The sequence below is a fragment of the Pelecanus crispus genome, chromosome 2 (assembly GCF_030463565.1).
Source record: "Pelecanus crispus isolate bPelCri1 chromosome 2, bPelCri1.pri, whole genome shotgun sequence".
NCBI classification, from domain to species: domain Eukaryota; kingdom Metazoa; phylum Chordata; class Aves; order Pelecaniformes; family Pelecanidae; genus Pelecanus; species Pelecanus crispus.
The window spans coordinates 106,230,248-106,255,384 of NC_134644.1; the positions used below are offsets into that span (position 1 = coordinate 106,230,248).

General features: G+C 38.1%; 1 protein-coding gene across 1 annotated transcript in view; it reads left to right on the forward strand.

Moving 5' to 3' along the window:
- Positions 1-25,137, forward strand: part of CTNNAL1 (catenin alpha like 1) — a 59,370-nt gene that overhangs the window by 22,226 nt on the left and 12,007 nt on the right. Inside the window, exons 3-11 of the mRNA XM_075705972.1 lie at positions 4,298-4,485; positions 8,756-8,875; positions 11,034-11,123; positions 11,416-11,586; positions 12,598-12,798; positions 15,687-15,773; positions 20,029-20,187; positions 21,816-21,908; positions 22,588-22,738. Coding sequence (XP_075562087.1) covers positions 4,298-4,485; positions 8,756-8,875; positions 11,034-11,123; positions 11,416-11,586; positions 12,598-12,798; positions 15,687-15,773; positions 20,029-20,187; positions 21,816-21,908; positions 22,588-22,738 — 1,260 coding nt within the window. The remainder of the gene's footprint in view (positions 1-4,297; positions 4,486-8,755; positions 8,876-11,033; positions 11,124-11,415; positions 11,587-12,597; positions 12,799-15,686; positions 15,774-20,028; positions 20,188-21,815; positions 21,909-22,587; positions 22,739-25,137) is intronic.

Genomic DNA, 25,137 nt, shown 5'->3' on the forward strand with positions numbered 1-25,137 from the left:
GAAGCACATTTTTAGATGCCCATCTGTGATCTTTTTTTTTTTTTTTTCTCTTTCCTCCACAACTAGGAAAGACTGGTTAATTTAAAAGAGAAAACACATGTCAAGAATGAGTTAGTGTCATAACATTTTCAACATTCTCTGCCAGTTGACTACATAGCCCTAAAGAAAGACATGGAGTAAAATGGAAGCAATAAATAGCTCTCTCCTGTTTTTGCCTTGTTTTTTAGTACAGAGAAGGACTACATTAAGAAGGTTGAAAACCAACAATTTAAAATGGATAAATAGAATCACAGAATAACTTAGGTTGGAAGGGACATTTAAGAATGGAGACCGTACAACTTCTTGTACACCTCTTACAGTGTTTGACTACCCTTACAGTGCCAAAAGTATTTTCTTATATGTTGTCCACTGCTTTTTGTCCTACCAAAATGCACCTCTGGGAGCAGTCTGTCTCTGTCTTCTCCATACCTGCCCATTAGGTAGGTAGTTGTAGACTGCAGTAAACTCTGCCATTGGCCTTCTCTTCTTGAGATGGAACAAACCCACTTCCTTCAACCTCTCCTCGTATGTCACATGCTCCACTATGTCAGTGTTTTCCCTTGTACTGGGGAGCCCAGAGCTGGACATGATACTCCAGATGCTGTCTCGCAAGTGCCAACCAGAAGGGAAGAATCATTTCTGCAGCGTGCTGGTTACACTCCTGCTAATAACCCAGCGTGCAGCTGGCCATCATTGCTGACTCCCATTCAACTCTTTGTCCACCAGGACCCCCATGCCTTTCCTTGCAAAGGTTTTCTCTAGGCAGCTGATCCCAGCCTGTACTGTTGTGTGGTGTTATCCCGACCCAGATGCAGGACTTGGTATTATCGCCTTTGTTGGACTTCACAAACTTTGTGTCAGACCATCTTTCCGGCCTGTCCCTCTGTCCTGGTTTCGGCTGGGATAGAGTTAATTTTCTTCCTAGTAGCAGGCATAGTGCTGTGTTTTGGATTTAGTAGGAGAAGAATGTTGATAACACACTGATAGTTTAGTTGTTGCTAAGTACTGCTTATGCTAGTCAAGGACTTTGCAGCTTCCCATGCTCTGCCAGGTACACAAGAAGCTGGGAGGGGGCACAGCCAGAACAGTTGATGCAAACTGACCAAAGGGCTATTCCATACCATATGATGTCATGCTCAGTATATAAACTGTGGGGGGTTGGCCAGGGAGCAGCGATCGCTGCTTGGGAACTGCCTGGGTATCGGTTGGCGGGTGGTGAGCAATTGCATTGTGCATCACTTGCTTTGTATATTATTATTACTATTATCATGATTATATTATTGTTATTATCATTACTATTTTACTTTATTTCAATTATTAAACTGTTCTTATCTCAACCCAGGAGTGTTTTTTTCACTCTTACTCCTCCGATTCTCTCCCGAATCCCATCAGGGTAGGGGGAGTGAGCGAGCGGCTGCGTGGTGCTTAGTTGCTGGCTGGGGCTAAACCATGACACCCTCTGTCTAGCAGCCCTGTCCTCCAGTACACCGGACACTCCCCCAGTTTGGTATTGTTCACACACTTGCTGAATGTGCTGGCCCATCATGCAAGGAATGGTTCTGATGCCTTGTATCAGTCCCTGAGGACACCACTGGTAATGGACTACCCGTTGGACTTTGTGCCACTTAGCACCATCCCTGAGCCCAGCAGTCAGGTCCATTTTCTAACCACCTTATTGTTCACTTGTCCAGTCCATATCATGATTTAGTTATAAGGACACTATGGGAGATCATGTGGAGGCCTTGCTAAAGTTGAGATACACAGCATCCATTACTTCCTTTTCCAGAGGTGGTGTCATCTCGTCATAGAAGGCATTCAGGTCAATAAGGGACTCTGCACCTTTGCAGGTCTGTGCTGGCTCTTCCCAATTGGCTTTTTCTGCTTCATGTGGTAATGGCTTCCAAGATGATTTTAATAATATTCCTGGAGACTGACATGAGGCTGACGAGCCCATAATTGCCTGATTTTTTTCTTGTTACCCTTCTTGAAGATCGGTGTGACAGTTGCCTTTCTGTCATTGGAAATCTGTCCCAATTCTTACAGTCTTTCAGACATGATAGCAGAATTACAGTGACACTGAACCGCTCCTTTGACACTCTCAGATGTGTCCCATGGACTTGTGTGTGCCCAGCTGGCTTAAGTGGTTCCTAGCTCAGTCTTTTTACCCTAACAGGTCTTGCTCCTGATAGCTTACTACCAGGGTACCATTCCTGTTCCTGTAGTTGCAGATCTGCAAGCAGAGAAGGAAGCCTTTGTTCTGTTGTCAGAAGTCTCAAGTTTTTGTAGGGCTGTCTGGAGCTTTTGACAGGCAGGTGTTGCAGCTCTTTCTACATTTTCTGATTACTCTTTGTATGACTAGATGCTTTACCTATGACTTGATAATTCATCTTCAAGAAGGTGAATCCCACAGCATAAGAAATGGGATAATGATGTTATGTGTCCTTCTTTGGTTACCAAAAGCACTTTACGTCTATTTTAATTGTTCTCTGTGTGTTTCTACAGCATTTTATGTTGTCGCATATATTTTGAGGTCAAAGGAAGAGAATGGGGTTAATATGCTGGCAAAGTTGAACAGTTGCAGCTAGAGATTGGCTTCAACTGAAATGAATTTAACTGTGGAGAAGGCAATGGCCAATCTGTTTTGCTGTTAAATGACCTCCTCACCTGACTGGAGATTTGTCCTACAGCTTTACTGTTAGTGTATCTGACTGCCCTCACTGTTTGGATAACAGGTGTACTTTTATAATTCTTTTTGCTTCTATTAATTTTGAGGCCCTTCAGCTGTGGAACTCACCATCTCAGAGTGTACTCTGTTTATCATATTTGCATACTCATACAAGAGAGACCCTCTGATTGTTTTAGCATGGCTTTTATGACCTGGCCTGGTCCTAGCAAAAGTACTGGAAGTTTCTTGCCATAGTGCAATACCTATTAGGCAATTTAGGAGCTCAAGGGATTACAGTTGTTAGAGGAGAGAAATCTATACATAAACACTATGAAGCGTAGAACTCTGTGAAGGACTGTCAGGTCTTCCTTGTTCCATAGCGTTTGTGTGTGGTATTTCCAGAGTAATAATGCACCCTCACGTTCTTCATAAGGCAACTGTCCTGGTTTCAGATAGAGTTAATTTTCTTCCTAGTTGCTGGCTGGGGTTAAACCACGACAGTCCTCTCTGGCTTTATCAGGCTTTTGGAGTATCTTGTCTGCTTAGGTGGATTACCTTAGTTGAGGTTTTGAAGATGAGTCATAGAGGGCTCAATCAAATGGCCTAGATTTTATCTTTAAGGATGATCTGCAGGTTAGTTGTGCATTGATCATTTTGTCTTGCATGCTAACAAAAAGCATGTCTCAGAGCTTGCCTGAGTTCAGTCTCCTAGCAGTCCTTCTGTGGCTGTGGAATAGGAAACTGCTCTATGCCTCTCCTCTATTGTGTTATCTAGGGTACTCCAGAAGATTTAATTGGGTGGGGGACTGTGATTTTTCTCAGACAAGGAGATCCATAGGCTGCATTGGATTGTAGAATTTTTAACTGCATAAAAAATAAAAGTGGTCAAATAGTCCTATTTAACTATTACCATATTAAATGCTAGTTGAATAAAAAGATGCTTATGAACTGAAAATCAGTGCTGCTTTGCCTTTTTTTCCTCTCCTGTTTCTGACAATATACTGTTTGGTGGCCCTCCTTTGAACATAAAGTGCAGCAGTCTCAGTATAATGCTTCAGTCCTGTAAGTTACAGAGTTACTGTTTGGAATCTCTTATTCTTCATGCCTGAAGTCTTCTACAGGAATAGAAAATCCATAAATTATGGGACTACTAACTGAAATTTGGAAAGTGGAGGGGAATTTGTAGTTCTTCCTTCCTTGCTGCATCCCACTCCTTCAGTGGGTTGATGCTGCAAGTGTCGACACTGATTTGACTTTTCCTATTAAAATTGGAAAAAATATCTCCCATGAATGTTTTCTCCCTCCACCGTCCCCAGCTCCACCCCCTCCACCTCAAATATCTGTAGACTACTGTAAGAAAATTAGTGTATGTTACAGATGGAAGAACGAGTCAGTACGGAATAATAGTCCAAACTTAAATATGGAGAGGGTGCCACCAACAGTCAATAGAAGGAAGTGAAGTGAAGTGAAAAAAGAGAGTTGTAGGTAGCTCTGAAATGTTGTTTTATCCGTCAGAGGTAAAAGTTAAGAATGCTTAATGCCCAGTATCTTTTTTGTAAGTATGAAATGTTAATTATTTCTTTTTCTGTCTAGGTGAAACAATCGCACAGCTTACGAATGTGGCAAGCTTGGATCATCCAGAATCTGATAGCCATATAACAGTCTTTACGGACAAAACGAGTGTGGTGAAAGCTGCAAGGTTGTTGCTTTCTTCTGTCACGAAGGTGCTGGTGTTAGCAGACAGAATTGTTATTAAGCAAATTATAACTTCCAGAAACAAGGTATTTGTTTTTTGTTTTGTTTAACTGATACCTGCAGTCAATGCAAAAGAGTGGTGGTAACTGAAGTGGTATTTTCATTGTATCTCTACGGGAAGTGCAAAATAGAGAGGTAAAAATGAATGTATTGCACATGTTCACCTACCAGATATCTGAAAGGGGATGGCTGTAAGTCAGGAGGAATAAAATCGCAATTTTCAGTAACTTCCTACATTTTATGTGACCTGTATTGCTCTATTGAGTTAGTATGCTGGAGAGGACGCTGTGTTACTGGTTATTTAACTTCAAGTTTGCTGTGAGGTGGAAAGTGTGTCTGTCAATAAAATGGCCAATAAAAGCTTCTACTTGTTAAGGACAGGATGTTTGTACTGTCAGGATCAAGACAAAGAGAGCATTGTGAATGTGTCTAAGGCAAAAAGCTGTGAGGAATGCTGATAAAAGTCTGTGCTAGTGCAGTGAGATGTACAGATTAAAAGTTTTTTGTGCAGTTTAACTTAGGTCTTGGAACTTAGCTTGAAACTACTTAGTTCATTTAAATAATGTATGAAGGCCCATTTAACCTCAAATGTAATCTTTCATGTACTGCACTGTCTTGCCTGCAGGATATACTTTCTCTTTTTTCCTCCCCTGATGTGCTAAAACAAAAATAGCAGAACCTCATGTTTGAAAAATGAGAACCTGATAGGGCCTGGGTTTTTCCATTAATTTTCAACTTGTAATCTGGAGCAGAGCCCCTTTCCTCTTTTGACTCCTCATGCTATCTCTCTTCCTTTGTCCCAGCTTACTTTCCAGACATGCTTGTCTCTATTTTGCAGCTTCTAGATCCAAGACCCCTAGCTGAGTCCGAGATTAAAAAACTATGGTAATACCTGCTTCAGTCTGGCTTTAGACTTAGCGGCACTGATTTGCTGTCTTAGTGCTCTTTTCTTCTCCCAGTGGTTGGTGAAGGTGGCAGCAGTTTTATCAGTATTAATTTGCTGAAGTTACTTGCAGCTTTGGTCTTTTCTTGCACTGGAGACCAGAGTGGTGCATTTAATAACTTTTGCTGCCTTTCATGAGCTTTTCTTCTGCTGTCATCTGCAGCCATGCAGTGATCTGAATTAATTTAACTTTTGAAAGTGGCTGTTGTTAACACAGATTTTAGGCTACACAGCAACTGTGCAAGTGCTTGTATCATGAAGGGATAAGGAGGGATATATTCTGTCAGAAGCAGGGTATGCTTTATGATAGTCTTAAATATATATGAAACTATTGTCATATATACAGTAATACGAATATAGTAAGCATTGGTGTGAGATTTAATTTTGAAGGTATTTAAAACAAAGTCATATTCTAGAGTAAGTGTGTCTGATTCTGATTGCCATAGGCACCCTAGTCTTTGTGGTCTTTTGGGTTTTACTGCATTCTCCTTTCTGTGCATAGTCTACGTGTGTTTGAGAATGTCTGTTTGTGGTACCGGTAGAGCAATTCACATCTCTAGGGCTAAACTAAACAAATGATGGTGTCTTATACAGGGATACCCTGATATTTATAGACTACACTGCTGAAAAGTGTGTCCGACACTGGTATGATGGATAGCAAAGCAGTTCTTACTGTAAGAAATATTGTGGTAGAGAGATGATGTGGGCAGGGACTTAAGAAGTGTGCACAAATACTCAGAGACAGTGTAGTGTAATATGGCATAGAGGATGGAAAGGCAGGAACAGGATCATCAGAACTGCCAACTGGAGCAGATGCTGGCCTCTTGGAGTGGGTCACTGTTCCAGATGATCTCAGCTGCATTTTCATCTTAGAGGCTGAATGCCCAATGTTAAACTTTTAATGCCAGTTTTCTTGCTGCCTCTTTCTGAATGCCTTCAATTTCATTGTCATCATCATCTTCTTTGTATGAATCAAGAGCAGTTAAGTCAACCAACGGCAAAGGACAGGAAAACAGCTTAGTGGTTGGACATCCAATCTCGTAGACTGATGAAGTGATTGAGATCTTCTGGAACGGTGATCTGTTCCAGAACCCACCCTCTGGTTGATGATCCCAGTGATCCCGTTCCTGCTTCTGCATCCTCTGCACCATATATACCATCCCTGTGTTCTTAGACTGTGTGCATTTCTTGAGTCCCTGCCCACATCTTTCCTACCTCACAAAATTTGTTTCACTGTCCATCAGACTTAGTCACTGCATCAGCGAGCTTAAAGTCTTGCTCTGTTTACTGTCATCAGCCCGGTTAGGAGTGCCAGAACAATGAACAGGGAAGTGACAGATAGTGGGGATGTTGCTGCACTATGTGGATTGGATCAAAATATGGATGTGCCCTGAAGTGATGTCAGCCTACGACCGCTATCTGAAAGGCGACATTCATAGTGCAGCAGTAGCTGTGTAATATTAAGTTCTAATTTAGATATTAATAGGAACTTAAAGCCTTTTTTGATACATATTTTTAACCTTTTATTTTAAAATGTACATTTTAATTGCTATCTGTATGTTTCATGTTGAAGAAAGTTTAAAGTGAAAAATTATGAAGACATCACAGGTATTTTGCATTCTAACAGCTTCAGAATAAGCTTTAGACAAATTTAGAGCTGTCTATACGGTTTCTCCCTGTATGTAGTTTCTTGGAATGTCAGCTCTGCCTGGAATGTCTAGAATTGTTACCTGTAATAGAAACACATGTGCTTTCACTGAAATTTTTATTTGACAAGAGATTTGTCATGACAGAAACACTTGCTCTAGGGTAACTAACAGAGTTGCTTGCAACCAAGACCATACTCGTGAAGTACTATACTTGCTTAAACCAAGAATGATTGAGCATAATTACTATGATTTTTTTTTATCCATTCTTAGAAGAGAAAGTTGGACCTTAACTTGAATGTTTTCTCCTTTCTCCACACTCACTTTTCTACATCCTCACTTTCCCAGTCCTGTGGTTCTCTGCTGCTTCCACTCTCATACTGCTATTTTCACATCTTCATCTTTGTGCAGCTTCCTTCCAAGTCCTTTATACCCCAGCCTTGGTCATGCATCAACACCTGAATCACGAGAGTTCCTGTTTCTGCAGCCTTTGTGGAACTGGATGCATAGCATAAGATACTTAGACAGATACTGCAGTCTAATATTGCATGATAAAGCAGTGCTCACAGGATTTAGTGGAACATTTGCTTTACATAGATTACAACTATGAGATTGAGCAGCTGCTCTATAGAAAAGAATGGATGCTTCTAGAAGGATTTGCCTGGGCTGCAGGGAAGGGGTAGTTTATCGTAATCAGGTATGTAGATTGCTTTTTTAGTTTTGGGGAGGGGGAAGATACTTTTGGCGTAGGAAAGGAAGAATAAGTTGAAGTTTCTCCCTTTCAAGTACAGTGTGTTAAATTTTCATGTGGTATCTTATCTCCAGTCTGAAACACAATAAAGAACTGCTTTGACTGTCTTCCCTTCTGAAGACGTTTAGTGGATTTGAGAGATCACTTTGGGATTAGCAACTCTACCTCTAACCTGAAAAACCCTAACGTTAGTCTATGTTATAAACCATTGTAGTGACTTCAGCAGGATCGCTTCAGTAATTTATAAGCTATATGATAATTTTTGCTGAATGTTTTAAAAAATGCTGATTTTGCATGCTTTTATGTGTCTTGAGTAAGAGCTTGATAGAACTTGGGTTCATTTAGTTCTTTGTTTTGTAAAGAGCTAATACAAATCTTCAGAGTTATAGTAAGTTAATAAGGAAAGTATAAAACACTATATTAACTAATTTCTAACTTTTTCGTTTTCTTTTGTGGAATGCCATTGCTGCTTTCTTTTTTTTTTTTTTTTTTTTTTAAATGCACACAGCCATTAAAACACTTGTCTGTCTGACTGTGCAACTGTGGTTGTAGACCTTGAAAGTTATGCATCTGAAATTGAACTTTGAAATTGAGAGTTACAACACAGGGATGTAATCTTTATATTATTTTTAAGTACTTAGGTTTCTATATTTAGTATGACAGTAACATTTTTCCTAAATCTGGAAACTGAATCCTGTAGTACTGTTACTCTTGATACTGGGAAGAGTGAGGAGAATGTTTTTGAGGGTTGACAACAAATGACTCATTTGAATGAAGCATGGTTATTAATTTAGACTTGATTTCTAGCTGTTGAGTTATTAATGCTTAGTGACAAAATATGTACATTTTAAACAACATGATTTAGAAGTGTCTGCAAATACTAATATTCCTAGTTTAATAATAATGTTTTCTGTTTAGCATCTTGATAATCTACAGTATTTTACCTTATCTTGCAGGTTCTTGCAACAATGGAACAACTAGAAAAAGTCAGTAGTTTCCAGGAGTTTGTACAAATATTCAGCCAGTTTGGAAATGAAATGGTAGAGTTTGCCCATTTAACTGGAGATCGGCAAAATGTAAGTATTAATAAAAAGCTGTGAGAGATGTTGTAAGGTATCATTTTCATCTGATTCACTGGAAGATTTGGGTTCTTCTGGGGTGATTAACTATTACAAAACAAAATTGCTGGTGTCCTATCTCTGAAACCTAACCTTTTCTCCTTGCTCTATCCAAAGGACATCTTTTGATTTTAAAGCTCAGCCTGAGAAATAACACTGTGTTGTTTGATGTGCATATATTCCAGAAGCCTGGGTGCATGTTATTTGAGATGTCCTTTGGCTTCAATCACTGTCTCTTGGCTCTAACTTTTCTGGCTTATTACTCTGGTAGAGAATTTGTCTGTTGTTGCTTGACAGAAACATTTCATGTCTGCACATAGTGAACGGATTTGAAAGCAGAGTAATTATTTTAGAAAACTCCAAACATGATATCTTTACATCCTAATAAAGCAAATGCTTGTTTGGTTTTTTTTATTATTATTATTACTGAATATTTTTTTAGGTTTAGGTCAAAACCTTCTTATGTTGGGGTAATGGTTTTTTACTTCTCACATGCAGCTACTCTTTCAAAGCCTTTCATTCATGCAGGAGGCTTTTTGTTCCTACTTCCGTGTAAATAAAAGGTTTGCTGAAGCTTAAGACTACTTCTGTGTGCTCTAGGTACTTCCCCTTGGCAATCAAATCCTCCGTTCAGAACTGAAGCAGGGTGCCCCTCTGATATACAGAGTCCCTAATATCCAGCAAAATTCAGGATTCAATTTGTATAAACAATTAGCCAACCTCATGCATCTCCTTTTACTGTTGATGTGTTCCGAGTCTGCTAAGTACATGCTCAGTATCAAAGAATCAGTTCTGGAAAAGCTACATATAATGAAAGGAAATATCTGCTTGGAGATGAACTCTCTTTATTTTTCCCATAAACATTCATAGCAGTTGTTCCTTGGAAAGAGAAAGGTGTGTTACTAGTAAGGGATATTCTTTTCAACTATTTTTGGGTTTCAGTGTTAACTGGTCTTTGGCTCTCCCCTCCTTGCCTACTTGACTCTTTTGGAAAGAGTGTTTCATTACTACTTTTCTTGATATGCTCACTTTACAGTGTGTAGGCTGCTATGTGGCATTGTTAGCTTTATTGGGAGGAAACATCCCTCAAAGTATTTTTCCATGGTATAATTACAGTACTATGCCAGAAACTCTTGAGTGTGGTCAGATTTTTCAGAATGTAATGTCAGAATTTCAGAAATGAGCTGGTTGTTTTTTAAATGTGGTGATTTTGACCTTAAGGATTTTCTGTAGCTGCTAAATAAGATTTTTATAAAAATGTCAAAACAGGCTGCTGCTGTAATTTATCCAGGGTTTTTTGCTAGTCTAGGATAAATTAGGATTAATTCCATCCTTTAAACTGTTCCCTTTTCAGCTGGTCCCATTCAGTTGCCTATTCAACACTCAAATAGCACTCTTTGCAAGCCTTGAGAAGATCTTAGTTGTAGCTTTGTAAGTTCTTCCTCTTGTTAGACCCTCTTACGTGTTGAGGGATTCATGTCTTGCCCTCTTCCCTTCCCTCCCACCCCATCCCAATTTGGACTCTAAATTCTTCCCTTTGAACTTTTCTGGGGGTGTAGTTCAGTTTTGCAGTTCTTGAAAAGTTTCTGTACTCAATGCCTTTCTACAGAGGAATTGCTTTTTTAGCCTGTTAAAACTTTATTACTGGTATGTAGTAAATGTAACACTCAGGTAGACAAAAGATTTATTTTACATTTCCTTCACTGCAGTACAATGAAAAGCTGGTGTTCTCTGTCTCTGCCTTACCTTCTCCCCATTTCAGAAAATACTTTTTAGTCAGCTGTTCTTTTTCCCTTCATTTTTCTGTTTTATGAATAATGCTATATGATAAAGTTAGCAAAATTAGTGACAATTTACATAATACGCTCTGTATCTCTGAGATCTTCCTTCTTTGAAATCTGAATTGAATAGAGCCAAGAATAAATGCATAAATTAAAATCTGTTCGAAAAGCAAGTTCTAGATCATGAGTTAGGCTGAAAATAGCAGTTGTCAGACATAAAGAAGCTTTCTCACAACCCATCCATCTTCAAGAGTTTCCTTTTTCTAGTCTTAACAAACAGTTAACATTTTAGACACTGTGTAATATCCAGGTAATTTTTTTCTTTTGGTGTTCAGGATTTGAAGGATGAGAAAAAAAAGGCTAGAATGGCAGCATCTAGGGCTGTTCTTGAGAAGTGCACCATGATGCTCCTAACTGCTTCAAAGGTGAGTGAGTATGCACACTCATACACAACTTGGATAAATCACAGAGTATGGCATCTGGCAAGATAGCTGACTCTTCTTTCTCAGCCCCATTTTAAACTTCATGCTAAAGAAGGGTGTAAGAGTAAAGAGTGAGTAGAGGAAAATCTTAGTATTCTGAGTAATGGTATGAATTCTTCTTAACACAATAGCAGTGTAACTGAAAGAATTTATCATATCCTAACACAGGAAGCATTCATTTTGCTATACTGCGTGTGTACTCTTTCATAATGCTTACTTTGCTTTCTTTAAAAAGACTTGTCTGAGGCATCCAGACTGTGAATCTGCTCGTATAAACAAAGATGGAGTTTTTCATCGGATGAGATTAGCTTTGGAACAGGTAATAGAAATTGTAACTGACTCTAGATCAAACGGAGAAAATGAAGTGGCCCCCATCAGCATATATTCTGGCATCAAAGAATTCAAGGTAAGAGTAGAAATAGAATTGTTTTCTACAGCCTAATAAATTACGTCAAAAAAAGAATTCTGGAAAAAAAAATATTTTTAGATTCCAAATGGTGGAACTACATCTTTTCAGCAGTGTTAACTTAAATTTAACTGTCCCAAAATGTCAGAGAATCTGACAAGAGGTGATTATAACTTCATTATCGTTGCCAAAATACACCTTCTGATACTTGCCATCTCCTGAATCAGAACGCATTCAAAACTCTAATGTTTTGTTGAGGTGATGCCTTGACATTGAATAAACTTAAGTATCAGGATACCAATCAGAAGTTAATTTAAATAGTTGTTGAAGAATTATTGCTTTGTAATTGGCAGTATTTTTAAAACTGCACACAAAAATACTCATCCAAACATTTAAAGAGAAAACTGTCATTCAAAGGAAACGTTATAAATTGAAATTGTATCCTGTGGCTCAGTCAATGTTTCCTGATAAAGGATTGTCTAAATTTCATACTCGGTTAAGAACAGTTAATGAACAACCATGTCTTATTGCTTTGAAGTCTATCACTTCGATTTTATTTTATTTTATTTATTTATTTATTTATCTCCCCTCCCCTTTAGAATTTGGTTGAATTTTTTGAAGTGCCTCAAAGTATTCAATTTGCTACATGTAAATTTTTAGAAAAATACTCAAAATAGATGATATGGATGTGGAAAGATCAAACAAAATCTGAAACTTACTGAACTTAAAAACTTTTTATTGACAGCAGTAGAACAGTAATGTATCTGCTATTACTTCTGATAAGTGGCCAGTAATTTGCTGATGGTATTAATACATTAAAAAAAAATCCCAAACCCTAAACTGGAGGTCTGGGTAGAAGCAAATTGTTATATTACTTTGAAAGGAAGTGAATAATAAAAAAAAGCACTGAGGAGAAAAATAAAATGTAAAATGGTGCACCTGCTTTCTGCATTTGCATCACAACTGTATAACCACATTAATTCTCAAGGAACTGATATGCTTCTTTTTCAGAATAAGGTGGAGGGTCTTCGTGAGAATCTTTATTTTCTCTCAAAAGAGAACCTCTCGACAATGCTGGAAGTTATCCTGGAACACACGGAGGACTTCACAGACTCTGCCTATACCAGTCATGAGCACAGAGAACACATTTTGGAGCTGTCTAAACAGGCTAAAATGGAACTAGAGCAGCTGGTTTCAGTGTGGATGCAAGCTGTAAGAGCTTTTTAGCAAAGTAAATCTTTTCACCTCTACTTTGGAAAGAAATTTTTAATGCAGTGTTTCTTCTGGTCTAGGAAGAGAGAATTCTATTCCTCACAGTGAGAGCTGATCGAGGAAGCCAGAGTTTGTTCTGCAGCTTCAGTATGTTCTGTCCTCCCCTTCCTCCAGTGGTATTGCTTCACTGATTCTTTGATGGCTGAATTAGGCTACTAGTGGTGGTAGACTAATTTTAATGAAGCTGCAGGTGGAAACAAGAAGGTGGATGGATGTATCATTGCACAGTCTTAAACAGTTAGGTCTTTTGGTTGAGTAGTTCAGAGACTTCAATTGTCTTGATCCCATGGCAGTGACCACAGTTTCTGTTTCTTGTTTTCAACAGAATATTGAAAACACTTAAACTATGGAGAAGGGAAGTATTCTAAAAAGTTGACTGGTTTTGTAATCTTGTGCAAAGAGGAGAGAGAGGAAAGAGACACTGAGACTTACAGGCAATTTTTGTTTGTCCTTTTTACAAGATTTAAATGATGGTAGTTTTCTTTCTTAGAGAAGAAACACGTTAAGCCTCCCTCTGTCATTTGTCTTGTCTTGTTCCTTGAAGATGATAATAGATACATGCAAAAGCGGGAGGAAAAGCAGAGATGGAAAATGCAATTTCTGTTTCTGATGCTGACTTGCTTTCAGTCTTGTTCCTGGGGAAAAGTACAGCACAAAATCTTACCAACACTCTGAAATATGGCAGATGCGTACTAGTATAGGATACTTAACAATGTATTACTTATGAGAAAGCATTTTTGTTCTTTTTTTTTCCTCTTTGAATCAGGTGCTGCAGTCAGGTGTTCTTAATGCAGTAGTGCAGTTTGAAGAGCATATAAATCTTATTGATAGTACAGACTGTTGTTATTACAAAGAAGATGCATATAGAATATTAATTGCATAGAATCCCATAACCATAAGAAACTAAAACTGTGTTGAGCTTGGTGTTGGTGGTTAGCCCTGGTAGGCAGCTGTGTAAGCACTGCACAGCAATAGCTAACACATCCCTGTGTTATCAACACTGTTTTTATCACAAATCAGCACCATACCAGACACTATGAAGAAAACTAATTCTGTCCCAGCCAAAACCAGTACACTCGGGTATTTCTAAGCTCTGTTACTGGTGGAAAATGATCACCTCTAAATAATTTACATGCTGAATTTCACGTGATAGAAATGTGCAAGACTACGCATATATATGATCCGTGAAAATACTTGGGCATGCACATGTGCTTTTGCATTAAGTATTTTCATTAATAAATAACCCAGCCTAGCTGTGACTGAAGACGCAGTAAGCAGATGAAATAACATCAGCTCACTGAGGTGGCTTTTTAGTTTCAGCTCAGCAGCTTCTCGGAGGGTGAATATTTTCTGAGGGACTTAATGTAATTCAAGTGGGATTGTTGATTTAAAAAAAAATATTATCGTACCTTGGGGATACATGAACTGAGGGATATGTAGAGCTGTTAAAGTGCCCAATTATTTCCCTTTCTACTCACCAGACTTTTTTTTAGCAAGCAGAGTAACTGTGAGTCTTCAGTGAAGAGTGTACTTTAAAATTGAAGTGTCTTATAGCCTAGGTCAAGCCTAAATTAGGCTGACATCACCGATCTGCTCTTTTTTTTGTATTATTATATGTTAATGAAAACTTGCTGGAGCACAACAATTAATTTAATACTGTTGATTGAATTTTAAATGTTTCTGAAATCCTTCCTGTGTATGTTTGAGCTCATAAGATCACAAGCTAGTGTCCTGTTTGAGGTTTTCCTGCAACCTTATTTTGGCTAGACAATTGCTTCACTTGTGGTTAAAAAAAAAAAAAAAAAGTTGCACGAGGGAGCAAAAATGTGCACATTAAATAAGTAAAAGAAATAAAAAGGACACTCTAGTGAGTGTAAAACATCATGCTCCTTGTGTTAAAAGTGATTTTGTGATGTTACACTTTTACACAAATTACTTAAAGGAAAGCATTAAATTTGAGGGACAGGTAGCTTTGAGACTTAGATAAGGATACCTGAGAAAATGATCATATGGGCTTGGGTGGGGTTTTTTTCCTTTCAGTAAAATGGAGGGTGTGCGTGTCTATACCTACACAGATTTTGTGTGTGTATGTTTATCTTAATTTAGATTCTGAGGGGCTAATTTTTTTGCAGCTATGGCCATGTTAACAGTCCCACCTAGGATAATTGTTTCCAATGTATTTCAGAGGAGAATGCAAAATCACTGCTACTTAACTCTTTTCCCAGTGTATGTCTCTTGACATTTGGATTGTTCCACAGATAGGTGCTATTTGCAGAAGTGGGAGCTCTGTCTTGAAGCTACCTTGATAAAATGTTGTTAGCTACAGTATCTATTTAAATTAGACAATGATCTAAAGCCTTACAAGGGTGCTTTAAGTAACCTTTTTGTAATTCAATATAGAATGTTCGGTGTAACATTTTAGGTACCACTTTATTTTAAAAGGGTGTTTATATTTAAAAAAATTTTAAAAATGCCTTAAACTGTTGCTCCACTTTCGGATGTTTAGACAGAAGATTTTTGGAAGCTGTAAAGCTTGAGGAAACCCTTTTCCTAAAAAAAGCTCAGCGTGGTTTAGAAGTAAATTCCCGTTGAACAGAAACAGTCAATTAGCTTGCATGACTATTATTTTTAGATTTGATTTGGTGACAAATCTTCCTATAAAAGAATTTTTCAAGTAGAATATACACAGGATGTGCAAATGAAAACACTGTGTCTAGAAAGAAAAGGCTTTATTCTAAAGCAGCTTGAAGTAGTGACACATGATGTCAAGGTGGGATTTGCTGGGTTTTTTGTGTAATGTTTTGCCGATTGCTTTCTTTGGCTTGTAGCAAAACCAGAAGACAAAGGATCTTATGGAAGACTTGGAAGTAGCCATTCTAAAAACATGCCAGTGCATGAATGAACTTAAAAGAGAGGTAAGTGTAGTTTAAGTAAGCATAAACTGAATAAAAGCTTGAATTTCTTACTTGTTGTATGCGAAGTTGTAAAATAGGATCCTGTACCTAAAAAGGCTGGTATCTGTTTATAGACAAGAGTAGCTAAATCAGAATTCCATCAGGGAGCTAGTATGCAGTCATCTTCTGTGTCCTTACTTAGACCTGATTAGAAATCTGTTGGATACATTGGCTCTTTGGTAACTCTCACAACAATTAAAAAAAGAGAAGTGTTTGGAAATAAGTACTATGTATATGATCATTACTTTAAATGTAAAGGCTAAACTTTCCTTGGGGATGCATGCGTCACCATTTTAAATACTTTTTCTTGTAGTATGTGCTTAAATGAATAAATTACATTTGCTGTTTGTTGGTACTTAGCCTGTTCTATTGATTTCTGTAGCAGAAATGTGTTATGACAGTGCCTTATACTCACGTATTTTTCTAGACGGTTGGCAGCTGTGTATGTGCCTTTTGTAAACTTTTTTTTTTTTCCTAAATGCAAGCATGCTGCGTGTCAACTTACATGCATCTGTGAGATAGCTGCCTCATTTGGTACATGGGATGGACTGTACTTGCTGATCAGGGTCCTTCTCTCCCTATTAATGGATAGCATTGCTGCCTTGTCGGTTCCACAGATTTGAGCCAAATACAGAATTACTGGTTTCTGGCAGCTTCCGAAATATTTGCAAAGCATTCGGATATCTTTTCAACTGCTTCATATTACTGTTCCTTTAAACAGATGGAGAAATGAAGACTAAGGGCGGTGAGGGTTTCAGTACTAGACTACAGAGCAGCGCAAAGATGTTAGAGAAGTATGGTGAACTTACTGAGACTGAGCTCTCAGCTGCTGTAACTGGAAAACCTTGACTGCTCAAAAAATCATGCTGCATATTTTCTACTAGAGGCAAAATAAGAAATTTCATCTTCTGGATTATAATTCCTGCAGCTGTCCTGAAGATTTGAACAGTGCTTTGAATCTGTTTCAGTTGTAGTTAAGTGCTTTGCGCTTCTGCTGTCAAGCAGTGTGTTGGACTCCCAGAAGGTGGAGGATACTTAATCTGTACACTTTGTTGTTTTTTTTTTTTCTTTGGTCACCATTATGTAAGAAGTCAGTAGCAGAGCTTTTCTGGAGTGACATTCAGCTGCTTTACCTGTAAGATCATCCTTTTTGAGTAACATCGCTCCCATGTGCTGAATGAGGAGGAAGGGTTCCAAGTCAAAATAATATGTGACTATGCAATTGCATAGATCATAAAGCCAAAGGTGGCTGGAATATAGTATGTGGAAGTAATCATTAATACCTTGTATTTTCTTGCAGCTCCATAAAGGTAACATCTTACCGTATTGTCCTGCCCACAGCTTTCTATTTATGAAAATGTCATGCAATGAAAGACTACACATTTATGACACTTAAAGAATTTTGTCAGGTGACAATAATAGAAAATTACCTTCTGTAAACCAGCTAACAGAGGTGGCATAAAATACAAAATAGTGGGTTGCCTGTGCCCTGGGATGTAGCTCCATATTAAAAGCAATGTAGGTGAAAACGTAGCACGCTGTTTTAGAAATTGTGGACCAAATTGAGCGTGTGTGGATTTCTAAACTAACAAATCCTAAGTTCTGTATGAATTGCTTTGGTGACCTGTAGAGTATGAAAGCTTGCTTAGTAAAAGGTTTTTTAAAATGCACAGGATTCATGCTACTCGTAGAAGTAAATTTAGAGTATTATGTCATTTTCGTTGTTCTCTGTGTAGTGATTGGATTGATCCCAGAGTAGCCATGCTTTTGTACATGGCTGAGGAGGACTGTCCTGTCAATCTGACTTCGGGTGCTGCAGTATATCAGTCAGCAACCAGGTTCTCTACTGGTGAAATTTAAGTATTGTGACTCTAATTAAAATGTTTTTGAGAGCCTTGGTGTCTGAGAACATAGGACAGCCTTGTTAAAAGTAGTTCTTTCCAATCTCTGTCACTTCATGGAAGAAATGAAAGGTATGTTCCTTCCTTGAGATGATTTTCCTGCTAATGATCAGAGACAACATTAAGTAGAAGTAAGGGTTTGGGAATATACTGCTCTATAAGAATGAGCTGTAGTAGTTCTGAGCTTGGAGTAAAAGAGCTCTTTTTATAGAGCGACGATGTTAGCTGCGGAATACTGCCTGGATGAAAGCTGTTGCTGTGAAGGTGCCTCCTGAGGAAGAGAAAATAGTGTGGGGAAGCAGTGAGGAATGGAGTTCAGCTGCTCTGTACAAGGTTTCCTGAAATCTCAGAAGTTTTTCCTCTTGGAAAAGGAGACACTACTGAGGGCACTTTATTTTTTTTTTTCTTCTCCCAAGTAGTTAGCGATAGGACGAGAGGAAATGGGCTCAAGCTGCACCAGGGGAGATTTAGATTGGATATTGGGAAAAATTTCTTCACGGAAAGGGTATTCAAGCATTGGAACAGGCTGCCCAGAGAGGTGGTGGAGTCACCATCCCTGGAAGTGTTCAAAAAACGGGTAGACGTGGCACTCTGGGACATGGTTTAGTGGGCATGGTGGTGTTGGGTTGATGGTTGGACTGATGATCTTAGAGATCCTTTCCAACCTTAATGATTCCTAGTTTTTACTTTCATTAAAAAACAATCCAGCCACCAAGCCAGGAAACATTAAATTGCTACTCTACCCTTAATTGGTTTAGTGGTGGACTTGGTAATGTTAGGTTAATGGTTGGACTGGATGATCTTAAAGGTCTTTTCCAACCTAAACGATTCTATGATTCTGTGATTCTAAATGTCTTTTTTAGATCAGGATGAAAAGAATTTCTATTGAAAAGGCAATCTCTATGTAGCCTATATATAAATGAGAATTGCCAGTTCCTACTTAACATTACAAGGCTTGCAAATAGCCTTTCTTAAGAGCTGACAATTTCTGAGATTAGTGGCTTGTGCTAATTTTTAATGGCATGCGAGCAACGCTATATATAGTTTATAACAGGTTGTCATAGCTTTTTTTTTTTTTCCCTCTAAACAGTTACAGCAGGTTTTGAGGCAACAATTCCAGTTTCTTGCATGAAATAAAAAAAAAACCAACCTACCAAACAAAAAGCCCTTAATTCTGGACTGCACAGGAAGTACTGCCAGGGGCAGGGGATAAAAATAGGTAGAGTCCAGTGGAATAAAAAACCCAACATACTCTTCTAGTAAACATCCTCTTCTCTACAGAGTCAAGGCCCACCAGTGTCACAATTGGAAGCTCATTGCATTCATAAGAACTTGAAAGATAACTTTCTTCTTGAACAGCCAGGTTTTTTGTATATTCAGTGCAGTCCAGCAAAGTGAGTATAATATTACAAGACATAATAGTCTTGTGAGCATAAGAATGCTCTGCTATTTCTAAAGAGCTTGCTATTTTGGTTTTGCCTGTGTTTTTTAAATGGGGGTGATTACAGGACATAGGTAAACCTGCTATGACTAGTCACTAGAACTAGCAGCAGCTGTTGCTGAAAGTTGTCAAAGAGTCCTTCGCAGCACAATTTCAGCAGATCCATGGGTATGAAAGTGTGTCTGGATTTAGGGATGTGTTTCAAGGAGAGGCTTCTCCTTGCTTTTTGTGAGTGTAGGGTGTGTTTGAAACTTTTCCAAGACCCATCTCTGGCTTCAGTCTCCTTGCAGAAAAGATGCTTTTTACTTTTCTAAGGCTGTGCCACAAGCTAATTATATTCAAGCTTTTCTTTGCATCACTGAGAATTCAAGTTATTCATAGGAACTTAATTTCTAATATATTATAAACTCACATGCTGTGTGGCTTCAGTCTGATTCATACAGTTTGACGCGTGTTCTTCATGAGAAGTAGAGTGGCCATTGTGTCATTCTTATGCTGAACTTGGTGCCCCACAAATTCATGCACCTGTTTTTTTTCACAGCTGTAACATTATCGGAAAGCAGCAGTGTGATAACTTCAAGTCCTCATTTTACCCAGCTGCTCTTTTGTTTCTCTCCATATTTTGTTGTAGGGTGGTGGGGTTTGGTGTTTTTTGTTTTTTTTTTTGAGTGCTGGATTTTATCTTTGTACTTTGAATGCTAATTGAGGAATCAAAGCCCCAGATAATATGCAGGCCCTATATGAGCTTTCATGGCAGTAAATTTTTTGCTTCTTGGAAAAATCAGTCTGTCTCTTAAGTTTATTTGTCTTGGTACTGGATGATTTTTTTTCCTTCCAAGGTTTATCTTTCCTTCTTGTTTTAATGCTACTCAAGGTCCACAGTGCAGCAACATCTTTGGCAGCAGATCTGCTAAAATACCATACGGATCATATGGTTCTCAAAGCCTTAAAAATCACAGGAGTAGAAGGAAATCTTGAAGCTGTAGCAGAATATACTTGCAAGCTATCAGAGCAGAAGGAGCAACTTGTTGAGGTGAGTTCACAGCTCCTTTCATTTTGTGAAGCACTTAGAAAATGAGTGGCAGGATTTCTCTTAATCTGTTCTTTAGGAAGACTTTGGTCTGTGTTTTTGTAATTTTTATTTTATTTTATTTTCCTAGTATACTGTTGAATTTTGTATTGTTCTTGGTATGGTCTGAGCCACAGGTGTCACTGTGGCATACAGCTGTTGTAGAAGGGATGTACAGTCATACCTTATTCTCCTTGTGGATCTAGACTCAATCTGTATGTATATATTGGGGCTAAAATAGTCATTAAAAAATAGGTTTCTAGATCCAAGTAGAGATGATAGCCTTTTTCTTTCAAGCAGTAGGCATCCAGCAACAGCTGAATTCAAAGATGCATTTTAAGAATGCTGGGAATGTAAGGTTAAGTTTCTTAATGCAGTGAACTTGACTGTTTTGAAGATCTTGTGTTGGTTTTGTCAGTCAAGAGGGCCACTGAAAATCTTCTCTCCTTTGTGAAAAGCAGCATGTATGTTTCATGTACTAATACATTCATGGTTTCGTATGGAAGTATTCGCACATGTGAACAAATAGGACTTCCAAGACTACTGAGAGGTCATGGCTCTTAGGAGTGCCTGTGGAGAGGATGTCTGCCACGTATACCTTGTTGCTTTCTCATCTGACAGATGAGCAGAAGTAACTGTACCAGTAGGAGACGTACAAAGATCCATCACTTTGATCTGGAACATGGTGATGCCAGCAGCTGTACTTGCATGGCATCTAATAGTCATTCATTTAAAAAAAATTCTGATATCATATGGGGCTTGAGGATTCATCCCAGAAGTCTGAATACACAGAAACAACACCCTTGAACTTCTGGGACTGGCAAATCAATGCTGTGGATTTTTAATTTTGGCTTTAATGTCCCATTTTTCTGTGACTAATTAGTGTTCCAGTGAGACACTAATTCCCACCCCCCCCAGGCATAACCATGAGGTTAAATAGTGTTTGTATGTGAGGCCTTATAGCATTTCTGATGATGGACAGTGCAGTTAGTTCCATATGTGCTGTCTCTGTCTTATAAATTCTCCTTTTGATCTGAAAACATTGATGTTCCTTCTCAGCCCAAAGTTCACTCTTAATCTTATTTAAAAGGAAAAAAAAAAAGGGGGATGACTACATTTTGCTTACTGTGAAAGAAAACAGTATTTCTTCCCTAAATTCGATGCTGATTTGCTCAAAGATAATTCACTTCCCTGGATGATGGAAGCCTAAATTTACACACAGTTGCTAATTGCCGAGTAAGCCTGTTTTGGTGAAATCATGTATGCTACAATTTTTCCAAGTTCCATAGGTGTCTGGTTACTTTCAGGTTTATTCAGTCATAAATGTGTGAAATTCTTGTTGTTTTATTTTTATTTATTTATTAAGACTTTTCTTTCTCTTGGTGATTTTTCTACACATTCCAAGTCAGGATGTAGCCCTGTTTTTGTTGTAAATGCTCACTGAGAAGCACCCAGCTATGCGATCCCCAATGTTTCTCAAAGGACTGTCAATAACTTTGTGTGTGTGTGTGTGTTCGTGCATGTGCACCTTTTCTCACTACTAATGAAAGCTTATTTCTTATTTTCTCTTTAAATTCATAAAAAATATTTAGATGTGTCGCTTATTGAGGCATGTTTCTGGAACCGAGCCCCTCGAGATTACTTGCATACATGCAGAAGATACCTTTCAGGTCACTGGCCCACAGGTATGCTTAGCTTTTATCTGGCCACTTCTAGTGGACATAAATAAATAAAAATTACCTGTATTAATTTTTTGGAGACCTAATTGTCCTGGTTTCGGCTGGGATAGAGTTAATTTTCTTCCTAGTAGCTGGTGTAGTGCTGTGTTTTGGATTTAGTATGAGAATAATGCTGATAACACACTGACGGTTTAGTTGTTGCTGAGTTCTGCTTATGCTAGTCAAGGACTTTGCAGCTTCCCATGCTCTGCCAGGTGCACAAGAAACTGGGAGGGGGCACAGCCAGAATAGTTGATCCAAACTGCCCAGAGGGCTATTCCATACCATATGACGTCATGCTCAGTATAGAAACTGGGGGGGGTTGGCCAGGGGGCGGTGATTGCTGCTTGGGAACTGTCTGGGTATCGGTCAGCAGGTGGTGAGCAATTGCATTGTGCATCACTTGCTTTGTATATTATTATTACTATTATTATTATTACATTGTTATTATTATCATTATCATTTGGGCAGTAGCTAAAAGAATGTACAAGGAAGATCATCAAGCCTGCAAATGTCAAATGAATACACTACAAAGACATAATAATAGCAGTTTAATTTTGTGTTTTGCCTGTGAAGGCATTTGTGAAATCATGTGCAACACTATGTACTAGGACTTCCAATAGCAAATACTTTGTTCTCTGTCCAGATAATTTCTGCTGCAGAAACACTGGCATTACATCCATCTAGCAAGATTGCAAAAGAAAATCTTGAGGTGTTCTGTGAGGCCTGGGAGTCTCAACTGAGTGACATGTCCATGTTGTTAAGAGAAATCAATGATGTGTTTGAAGGAAGAAGAGGTAAGAATGCTATGTAGAAATATGCTATGCTTATTAAAATAAATATATGCTATGTAGAAAAACATAGTGTTCAAAACATGTAGTCTAAGAATTTTAAGTGTGATTTAGGAAATACCATTTTCTTAAGAGAAGAGCGCAATAAACAGTCCCACATCCCATATGGCAATGTGGAATCTAGGTGGCAATACACAAATATATTGGTTTTGTATAGATGTTGAATTAGGGTGCTTATTGGATTTTTTTTTTTTCGAAGAGAAGCAGCCAAAAATTTAAAGGCCTGATTTGTGTAAAATTAGGTGTTTAACTTTCTGCACTGTGATTAGTTCCAGCAAGATCAAATGGAACTGTTCAAAGGACACAAAAATATTTGACATAGCTCTTTGCCAGTGGTGTCCAGATATTAGGAGTGTAGGGCTTTCATCCCACCTTTTGGTTTGTCTAGGACATACCAGTTCGTGACAATCAAGATATAACTAGAATTGTGTGACATGTTTAACTAATTACCTGTTTTTCTGGAATACATATATATACACATACATATTCTATACTGTCAGCTTGCCTTGTATTCACTTCATAATGTAGTGAATGTAGTTATTTGATTTTTAAACTGCTGTCCTTTCTTCTGGATGGAATCTCTGACGACTCTGCAAAATCTTGGGATATTTTCTCTGGTTGGTAAGTTTATTGGTATTTGTACAACATGTAGAAGAAAACCTTGGAATCTTAAGAAAAAAATTCTGTGTTTACTTTTAGCATAGGGTAATTTACCTTAAAAATGGAAGCCATTTTGGTTTTCATTTTTATCTAACTTAATTTTTTTTCAGATGATGTCTTTAGTGTAGCTTGCCATACTTCTTGCGGCTACGTGTTTGTTTCAGTCTTTAAGGTATAACTGCATACAGATAGAATGTAATATATAATAATAATGAATGTCTTGTATTTTTAAGAAAAGCACTCAGGTTTAAAAGTTTAGATTTAGTTAAATACAGGGACTTCATTTTTTTTGTATCTAAGATACAGAAAAAGTAAATCCTTATTCAGGTTAGATGATACTTTTATCAATGATACACTACTTCATCTTGCTATTAACATGAGACCTTTTTTCATTTTTAGAGTTTATTTTGTCAATTTAACTTTCTGTACTTGTCAGGTTTTTGTGTAAGCTGTTCTTTTCTGCCAGCTTTGTTGTGAGGACAGTAAACAACCAACCACAGGGCAGTAATATATTAAATTGTTGCTGCTGGTTGCTAGATGAATGTGTGTCTGAGCCTGAAGACTTGTAAAAAGAGAACATATATTGAAATTCTGAGTGGGTTTACAAAAATTGTGTGTAGCGCAGGTTGTCGGGAATTTGAGGCATTTGAGAAATACATGATTGTTACCCTACTTGTTCTTCCACCTTGGTCTGGAATGCTGTATAAAGATGTGTAGCAATCGGAGATCCTGTTTATGGGATCCTTTTAACTTTCAGTGGGCTTTTTGTTTGTTTTGAGAGCCAAGGACATACTGACTTTCTTTAAACATAGCATTAAATTTTATATAATGCAACTTAAAATATGGTATTACTCTAATGTGTTACAATAAATTTGGACTTTGCAGGGCTGATCATGCAGTATCTGATTTTTTTTCATATTCATACGATGGTCTAGCAGGCTTGAATGATAACTTTTAAAAATACGTATATATGTGTGTGATTATACGTATATGTATGTGTGTATATATTACTGTATTTAAAAATAATAGGATAAGAATCATGCAGCCACAGCAAAGCATATACTTGGCTCTCCAAACAAATAGTTCTTGAAGTGTTGTGGCAGATTTGTAGCCTCTCCTGTAGTTAGCAACTTTCTCTTCTCTTGTGGCTGTTGACAGCAGGTAACAGACATTTTCCACAAGTGGTACTTTCCAGTTTCTTTAAGCATTATTTCACACAGCAACCCAATGTCATTGCTCAAAGGAGGGAGAAGAGAATAGGTAGGTGTTGCTGAGCATGTTGGAGGCTATAGCGTGTGTGGGCCTGGGTGCAGTGAAGACTTATCTTCTCCTGTTTGGCATAGCCAGATGAGTCTGTTCTTGTTAATCCTGTTGTCTCGTTTCCTCAACCTTTCTTTCAGCATAAGGTGTTCCGATACCACCATTGGTAAAATAGTAAGCGTAGCTTGTATTCTTTATATGGCCTTGGGTGCACTAGGTCTTGTATTGCCAAAACGATGCTTAAGAAATCATGTCTCTGTTTTCTTTGTCTTGTGGCCTGGCCTAGCAAGGGACTTCTTTCTGAATCTGGATTCTTTCATATCAACTGTCAGTTATCTCCTTTAGAAATAATTTGGTCTCCTATATCCAACCGTCTTCTGCAAAGTTTTCCCCTGTATTGTGGGCTAATCTTTTTTTGTTTGCTT